Source organism: Mustela nivalis (genome assembly GCF_964662115.1).
Source record: "Mustela nivalis genome assembly, chromosome: 2".
Classification (NCBI taxonomy): domain Eukaryota; kingdom Metazoa; phylum Chordata; class Mammalia; order Carnivora; family Mustelidae; genus Mustela; species Mustela nivalis.
In genome coordinates, this window is record NC_139021.1 from 182510978 (window position 1) to 182520122 (window position 9145).

The 9145-nt window shown below is 37.9% G+C and overlaps 1 protein-coding gene across 1 annotated transcript; it reads left to right on the plus strand.

The window, feature by feature from the left end:
- Positions 1 to 5148: 5148 nt before the first annotated feature.
- Positions 5149 to 8785, plus strand: NPS (neuropeptide S; the record flags this gene model as incomplete). Its single annotated transcript, XM_082720009.1, has 3 exons — positions 5149 to 5276; positions 5388 to 5469; positions 8606 to 8785. The coding sequence occupies 3 exons, from the start codon at positions 5149 to 5151 to the stop codon at positions 8783 to 8785; spliced, it is 390 nt and encodes a 129-aa protein (XP_082576135.1).
- Positions 8786 to 9145: the final 360 nt, after the last annotated feature.

Genomic DNA, 9145 nt, shown 5'->3' on the forward strand with positions numbered 1-9145 from the left:
CTGCTTGCCGCCTAGATCTTATTTTTAATAAGCTTGAAATGCAAATGAGAATCCTGCTGATGGAGCTTTAGCTGACAGTTCGACAAAGACAAGAGCTGGAGCTGTCTTCTTCACTCTGTGTCTCCTGGTCCTAGGGCAGAGCAGGTGACCAGAATACAGATATCCAATGAGGAGATGGTGGATGGAACAGTTCTCCAGTGAAACACTGTTTGCTGGGATGGTTCCTGTTGTGCAAGCCACTTTTGAAGGCAGAAGTTTTTCCTGGGGATATAGGCCCCAGTTGAACACCAATTTAAAAGCTCCCTGCTCTATAATTTTGGTTACCATGTATGAGAGGTGACTGCTCTTTGGCCGGCTACCTGTGTGGGAAGAGAGTTCCCTCCCCCAATCATGGTGCCAGGCAGTATTGCCGGGTGATCTTTTGAGCTGGACTTCTGGAGAGCATGTTGATATTAAACTCCCTGGGGAGTCTGTTCTACCTGAGAACTAGACCTTGAGGGACTCCAAGATTTTCAGATTTGCTTATGTCTCTGGATCTCCTATACTGAACTAATTCCAAGTGATATGGAATTATTTCAACAAAGAAAAAATTATTTCAACAACAAAAAAAGAATCATTTCAACCAGCAATACACTCAGCAATATCTTTAGAAATGTGAAGCTCCCAAGAAGGAGTTCCCAGGAGACCAAGCAAACACTGGAAAAAAGAGAAACATTTTAAAGCCATTTAAGGCAGTATATGTTTAAGCGTCCAAATGATGCCATTGAGGTGAGTGCAAAATCTCAGATGGTGGTCTTCAAGGATCTCTGAGGATGCAAAGGGGAATGTGGACCTTAAAATTATGGAGGGTTTCTCTGCTCTGGAAAAGTAGGGTAACAAGAGACAACCAGCTAACGGCTGCCATGTCTAGAGGAAGAACCAGGTCATGAGCTGGGGTTGGGGATGGGCATGAAAGCATTAAGAATTGTCAAGTGGTGGGATGGGGAAGTAGTATCAAGACAGTCCCATTAACATCTTGCTTCAAAGACACAGAAGATTAAACTTCAAGGGCATGTGCATGCATGTGTGTGTGTGTGTTTGTGTGTGTGTGTGCTGGTTGATGAGGGAGGGGTTTTTGAACATTGTAAATGCTGTCTCCTACAGATCTGAGTAGATGATCTATGTTCTAGGTCCATGAGAGGGGACTCTGGCATACTGTTTGAAGTGTGGTCTCTAAAGTCACACAGGACTGGAATGAAAACTGAACTGTTCCCTTCACAAACAGGGTTATGTTTAACCACCACGAGACTCAGTCTCTTCAACTGAGGCTCGAACAGTAACAGTGCTTTCTTAGAATAGTGATGGAGACTTCCTGAACGGACCCAGGGGAAGAGTGGTGCACTCTTCAGAGCACAGTCAGTGCTTAGTAAGCAAACACATCCTCAGGTGTGGTGGTTAAACTTTTTTTGTGAAATAGTCTGTGGAAAAGGGGGATTTAGCTTATATGAATGGGGTGTCAGAGGAGAGAAATTAGTTTCAAGCATGGATCCGGAAGTTTAACAATACCAGTCAGTCTCTATCTCTGTTTTTTCCTCTCTCTACATCTGTCTCTCTCAATGTCTGTCCTTTCTCCCTCTTTGTTTCCTCTGACTTCTGGCATAGGTCTCCTTATCAGCCAAGCTTTTTATACATCCCAGTAAATATGTTCTATGGCATCTCCAGATATATCTGGCCTATAACCACATAATTTTTTAAACTTACCTTCGTCCCAGTTTTATCACATGCACCTGATTTAAAGGATCAACTAGCTCTAAGGGGCACTTCTGTGAAAACAACACTTTCTGCCTCCTGTTCCATTCCTGATCTCAGAGTCATCACTTTCAAACTTTTTGGCTGATTGTCTTTCTATTTATCTCTCAATAACATGATCTTTTTTGATTTTTTATTTTCCAGTAGTATAGTATGAATTTTGTCTGTACAAATTAGACAATTCACCATACTACAGAAATACACCCTTTCCAACATCTAGCTCCCAATTTAGTGAAATTACCCATTGGTTAGATCATTGTTCAATAATTACATTACTATAAGTATGCAAATGATACTCTCTGCTGAGTCAAGTAGTTAGCTGTGATGACTTTTGTTTCTTACACAACTTTGTTTAATTGGAACAAATGGCTTTTTCTGTACTTTTGCTTTTCTTTTTCTTTTTCTTTTTCTTTACTTTTATGTAGATTTGTCATTAAGTCAACCCCAAATTCTCTGGTTGTTTAATTCTCCTCTCAAGATATGCAGATATTTGATGGCTTTCATTTTCTTACAGAAATCTCTTCCAGAATCATTTAGAACACACCAATCCGGACTTTTTGCCCTTCAAGCCTGGTGTGCAGATCTCACTGGGGATCTCTTCTTACTGTCATTCTGTGAATTTTCTTGCTTTGTTTTCTGTGTTGATGTCCTGTTACATGTATCTCTCACATTCTCTTCTTTATAGGTACATCTGCTTATTTTTTGTGGAGCATATTCTGAAATGCTTCCTGACAAAGGATGTGGGGGAAATATAATTTGGAGATCTTATATATCTGAAAATGTTTATTATAGCCTTTCACTGAAGGGATAGTTTTGTTGGGAATAAATTCTAGATTGGGTATCATTTCACTTCAGAATTTTGAAGGCATTGCTCTATTCTCCTCCAAGCTCTCAATGTTATTTTTGAGAATTACGAAATATTTCTGGTGTCCGAATCTTTGTAGATAATTTAGAAGTTTGCAGGATGCAATTTGCTGAAATTGTATGATTATGTGGCTTAGTATGGGTCAAATGTATCTGTAGCACAAGTCACTTGATAGTCCCTTCCTTCCCCTAAGTCAGTATCTTCTGTTACAGAAAACGTTCTTGAATTTCTTTATTGATGATTCTCTCTCCTCTCATTTTTTTTTCATTTTCTTTTCTAGAATTCCTACTATTTATATGTTGGAACTACTGGATGGATACTATTCTTTAATTATCTTAAATTTTCTCCTTAACCTTTATTCTGTAATGTCTGAGAGAGATTTATGCAACCCTATCTTTCAATACTTCCACTGAGTTTTTTTTATAGTTTTAATTTTCATGAACTCCTATTTGTCCCTAAATGATTTGCCTTACATAGCTTTCTTTTCTTATTTTATAGACACAATATCTTCTCTTCTCTCTGGGAGAATATTAGTTTTTTTTTTTTTTAAGTTTTCTTCTCTTGCATTCTCTCCTTTCTCTTTCAAGTTACTTTCACTTCCTGTTGGTTGGTTTCTGTCTTACAGGATGAAACACTGCTGCTATGGACTTCCCTCCCATTTTCTTCACTTTAACCAATTCTGCCTTTATAAATATACTGCACTCCTTTCAGTTGCATCTATGAGTTGTTTTGTTTACATTAGGAATACAAAACAATTAAAAATATCCATAAATTTTGTTTGTGTTTTAGTGGGTACTATCAGCCCTGAACTTTAGTGGGTTTCACTTGCCTGGTCTGTTTTTATGCAAAAATGTCTGTATCTCTAGGTTTATCACCTTGGGCTGGGTAGATTCCTCAGAGAAGGTGTTCCAATCACTTGTCTTGAGGATAAAGACCCGTCTAGCAGTGTGTGGGAGCTGTGCCAAGGAGGAGACCCATCGGTCTCAGCACTGAGTATAATACTTGTTCAACCTTTGTTTTCAGAAATGTAACCTTTTAGTAGCACTACACCTGGTTGCCTGAGTCGGGGATATTCTGCTTAAGTGTTTCCATAGCGTGGACCTATAGTCCTCTGCTGGAGCAGAAGTTGTTTGGACATGGGAAGTGGAGAGGGGATGTGGGATTGATTTGAGTCATGTCTTAAACTTCCAGCTGGTCCTCTTCTTTTTAGCGCCACCTTCACCACATCCAAAAGTAACTGGTCCCACGAAGACTTAAGACTGTTGATGGTGTATTACTAAACTATTCTAATAAGAAACTTTCTCAGGATCTACTTGGTCAATTGCTCATCAGTCAAAACAACACTTGCTGTCATCTTCTCTCCCATTCTTTTTGTTCTTATGTGTTTATTTTAGCTGGTTTTAAAGAGACACCAAAAGGAAATATGTCTGTTCAGTTTTTGGTGTTCTTAAAACTTTATATCTTGCAACCTCCATGTGATATCCCACAAAAGACTTTGATATATATGTTGGATCACATACCCTGGGTCCCAACTCAGCATTAATCCCTGTGATCTTTATTCTCTTGAGAATCTGGGTCACCTGCTTTTCCTCGTGGTAGACAAAGGGTGACTATCTGATTGACAACTACATGAGAATCATACCGAGCAGCAGTTCCCTAAAGAAAGGGATGTAGCACTGACAAATAGGTAACAAATGTCCCAGACACAGGGCAGCTTTGTCCTCCAAAAGGTGCTGATCTTGAGGAAGCAAGGATTTCCCTTGGTTGCTTTGTATTCAAAAAATGCTGGCTCCATCTCAGAAACACTAGTTATCCAAGCAGAAGGCACCTCCCTTGATGTTTTTCTCCATTGTAAGCTTCAGCAACATCTGTTCACACTTAGTGCTCCTGAATCAATTTATTAATGTGGATGCCCATTGGTTTGCAAGGACAGCAAAGGCTTCCTAGAGAAACTCTATGCCCTGGAGAGAAAAAGGAGGCCATGGCAGGAAGCTTTTTCAGAACGCTGGGGCTGGAACTCTGGGTCTGCACATAGAAAGGGGTAGATGCAGTACCCTTCCTTTATCTGAGTGACCAGTGACAAAGGGACATGATACTTTTTTCCCTTCTTTCACCTCAGAAGTCCTAAAGAAGGGAAATTCATTGTGGAAAACTTAAATAATCTCTGAGCATTGTGAGGGTAGATATTCTTTATTCTTGTAAGTATTTTGTGTTAGTCTCTGGAACATGATGCTGGGACCTTCAAAGAAATAAAGTCGTCCCTCTCAAGTTTTAAACTCTAAGCAAAACAAACTTGTGGTTTCTTTTGAGACCTCTAGCTATGTGTGTCACAGTGACACAGTTTAGAAGACAATGCTTTTGAAGGACATTTTAAATGGCAAACTTTAAATGAAGTCGATCCTTGGTAGTTCACTGACAATGCCTGTGCGTTATTGTCCTTTTCAAACTTAACGAGAACAAAAAAAGAACCAATTAGTCACATATGATGAGACGTGATGACATTTTTACTCCTGAACTTTTCTGGTATAAAAGGGTCACCCACGGAGGATCTGACAGTAAGTGTGAGGAATTTGGCAATAAAACCACTGGCCTGCAGAAATTTTGGAAAATCCAAAATGATTAGGTAAGACTGCCTTTTTTCCACAAAGAAAACTGTTGAGTTCATATATGCTTTTTTACTTATACTTGCCTAAAAGATACTGATCTTAGGGGTTTTTCTCTCCCTACCATATAGCTCATTAAAATTCAGCTTTACTCTACTTCTATTGATTTCTACAATGCATATGTTTTGGTGTTATCCTGTTACACCTTCTAAGGTAAGAGTTTTGCCTCCGTTTTTCATGTTTGACTCAATGGCTTATAAGTGTTTAAGTTCAAAGTAATTGCAAGGAATATGTGACAGAAGAGTAATTTCTCTTATTATTAGAGCTTGCAATGAAAAAAAATAAGTAGAGTCATGAAATTAGTAAAAAGAAGCATTTATGTGACAAAAATAATGCCAGACTTATTAAAATTTGTTTCGAATTATTTGGAAGTTGGCTCCTACATAAAAAAGCATTCATTTCAATGTAAAATGTAGTTTTGTCCATGAAAAATTATTTATTCCATGTGTTCACTCATGATCAAAGTGAACATTTAGCCATTGGAGCCAAATTACAAATACAATGGATCAGTTTTTTAAAATAGTGAGTTTACCAATTTTATAAAAATGGTAACTTTTTCAGATACAGACTATAGATAAAATGTCATATCAGTGAAATACCACATACAATACTAATTCATATGTTTATTCAAAAATATTGATTGTCTAACATTAATCACTCAGCTGTTCAAAAGATTCAGAAAATGAGCGTCTTTCTCTGGAATTTTTAATACTATTTCTACATGATATTTCAGTTGTTTTAATGTCAATACTTTGTTTAAAATTAAAAAATTTTTTTGTCACTGATAATATGATAATAATACTGTCAGTATTCACTGAAACTTAACCTGGCATACTATAATTACTGAGACAATGTAATTCATGGAACTACTTTTAGGATAATGAGATGTTACATATATCCTAAATAACAGATATATGTCTAAACATAATGATCTAGCTGTTCATATAATTGGTCTTTTTACTAATCTTTGCATCTGTCATCTTTCTACTTTTGTTTACTTAAGTTAGTTTCTTTTTTTCCTGATTTAGTCCTATGAGCATTCAACACTAATTGAGTCATTGATTCTATAAGACACAAACCATATTGATCAAGTCGATGAGTCACAACCCATAAATTGGTATATTTTCTCAAGTGTCTTCGTAATTACTTTCTATTCTTTTCCTGAAGGTTTGTTCATGACATTTCTGTTGAACAAGAGGCATTTGTGAGCAACTTTTTTTTAAAAATTAAGAATGTACTTTCAAAATGTACTTACAAATCTGCTTGTCCATAAATGAAATGCTTCCTTTCTCCATGCATTTTCCATACTTCTATTTTAGCATGTGGTAATTTCATTCTCATTACAATTACTTCATGTAGCAATGGTATCAATTTGACTGTTCAAGGTGAGTAATTACAAACAAAAGATCTATTGGTTCTTGAAATATTTGTTGTACTTCACAAAGTACATCAAGGAGGCACGTATACCATATTATTCTGTTAACAACTCAGCTCTGGCAAGGACTCCCTTCAATGATCAGCAAAATACATCAGAATCTTTTTAGGGATGTTTTCAGCATCTTATAACCAGAAATGATGCATTTCTTTTGCAATACAAAGGTGGTATCATGAGTATTTCTGGAAAGAACTGGAATGCTTCCCTTCCTGAATGACTCATAGGGTCCTCCTTGTTGGGGATTTAAAATAGATGGCATTATATCATGCTTAGATTTCCTCCATTAACACAGGGAGAAACACATAGTGGGCGTTCAAATAAGAGTTTTTTTATTGGTTTCCCATGACCAATATTTCTGAAACTCTGTTTGACTGTTTCCAGGTCCAAAAAAAAGAAAAAAAGAAAGTTGCCCATCTTTTTTTTCCCAGAGGCCAGTAAGAGTGATTTGCTTGGGCACTCTGACTGCTGGAACCTTCAGTAACCTACCCAGACATGGGGTGAAGCATCTCAGAGAACATTTTTTTTTCACTCTGTCCCTATTTCAACTTCCAAAGTAACCTGAAGCCACACTTGTGTCCCTGCACCAGGAAAGGAAAATGTGTAATTTTTACTCTGGAGTATGTTTCTTTCCTTATAATGAAACCATTCAGCCCCTTTTTCTTTTATTGCTCTCATGTGGTTGAGAAATGGGCTTGGAGTCGTGTGATTCCACTCAAACCCGTGCTTCACCTACAAGCCATTTTTAAAAAATATTTTATTTATTCATTTGAAAGAGAGAGAGAGAGAGAAAGCAAGAGACAGAGCACAGGCAGGAGGAGGGGCAGAGGACAAAGGACAAGCAGCCCCCCCCCGCTGAGCAGGGATCCTGGGCGGGGGCAGTGGGAGGGAGTGCTCGATCCCAGGACCCTGGAATTATGACCAACTGAGCCATCCAGGCGCCCCACCTGGGAGCCATTTAATTTCCTCTCTTAAAACTGAGGAAATGATAATACCACTTCATACAGAGAACTTTCTAGGGAGTAAAATGAGATGATGCCCATAAAGGATTTACCACAAAGAAGATCATTGATAAATCTTTGTTCTTTTATCGCCGGAACTTGCAGTTGTAACTCATCAGCATGTACTTCCTCTGAAACCACAAAGGAGGGGACATAGGACAAGTGTTGAAAATTCTTACTTGATCTCTGGGTTGGGCCCACTTCTTGGAACAGCCAGCCCAGTTTCTTGGGACAAGGCCCTTTGCTCTCTACTTGGTTTCTTCATATGGAAAATATACTTGATGGTCATTTTGAGCTCTGATTCCAGACATGCGCTTCTTTCAAGACTAAGTACCCCTATACCATCCAGACCTTCACATCACTGATAAAGAACTGAATCAAAGTCAAAAGATGAAGATGATATTTTTCAAGTAGCAAGACAGCCTTCTGGAGAAGCTGGGTAAATGGCTGCAGACAGATCTCAGAGGGAAGGTGTTTCCAAATGGAACCGAAAATCTGGTTATCATGGGCTGTTTTTCTTAGTGAATTTTTGAAGACCTCTCAGGACTGATTAGTGCCACTTGAAAGATTCTTTATAAAGTAAAAGCAACAAGAGAACTATGTATGGTGTATGATGCAAATCCCAAAGGATGACAATTACATAAGTGGTATAAAGATTAGACAAGAGAGTAGATAGCTCTGAATAACACTTTATGTTTACATAAAGTATATGTTGTGTTCTAGCGTAATTCCTCCCTCACAAAGTTTGGAGACATTGTATTTATAGCCCTTAAGATTTTTAAAAAATTGTTACAACCGAAATAACTTTTCACCTTAAACCTGTTTTTTCTCCTTCCTCCCCCAACTGAATTGCCAGGTGTCTGGAAAATCTGATTACTTTCTCATCCTGTTGAACAGCTGCCCAACCAGGATGGACAGGAGAGAGCGACTAGATTTTCTAAAGCCCATTTTAGAGAAGACGTTTATGAAAAGGTCCTTTCGCAATGGAGTTGGCACAGGGATGAAAAAAACTTCCTTTCGAAGAGCAAACTCATGAATAAGTGTGCAAAGGACTCTGGGAATTTGTAGAGTGTGACTAATGTGCCAAAAGTCAGTTATATCTTTATCATTAAGTATTGGTGTGCTCTCAATGCTTAAATATCATTTCACTCTGAGCTGGTACAGAGTAAATTGAGCTTTTTTAAACAAAATGTAAACCTGCCTCAAACTTCCCCTGCAAGAGAATAAACTATTTATGTTATTAGTTAGCAACTTCCCTGGCTAAGGATGGACACATTTGCTTTGATCTTAAATTGGCCAGAAAGTATGAACATTTTTTACTGTAATGACAATGGTATGATTTCTTTCTTGCCTGTAATACGTACTCTCACAGTACTGATTTCTCTTTCTTTTAAGT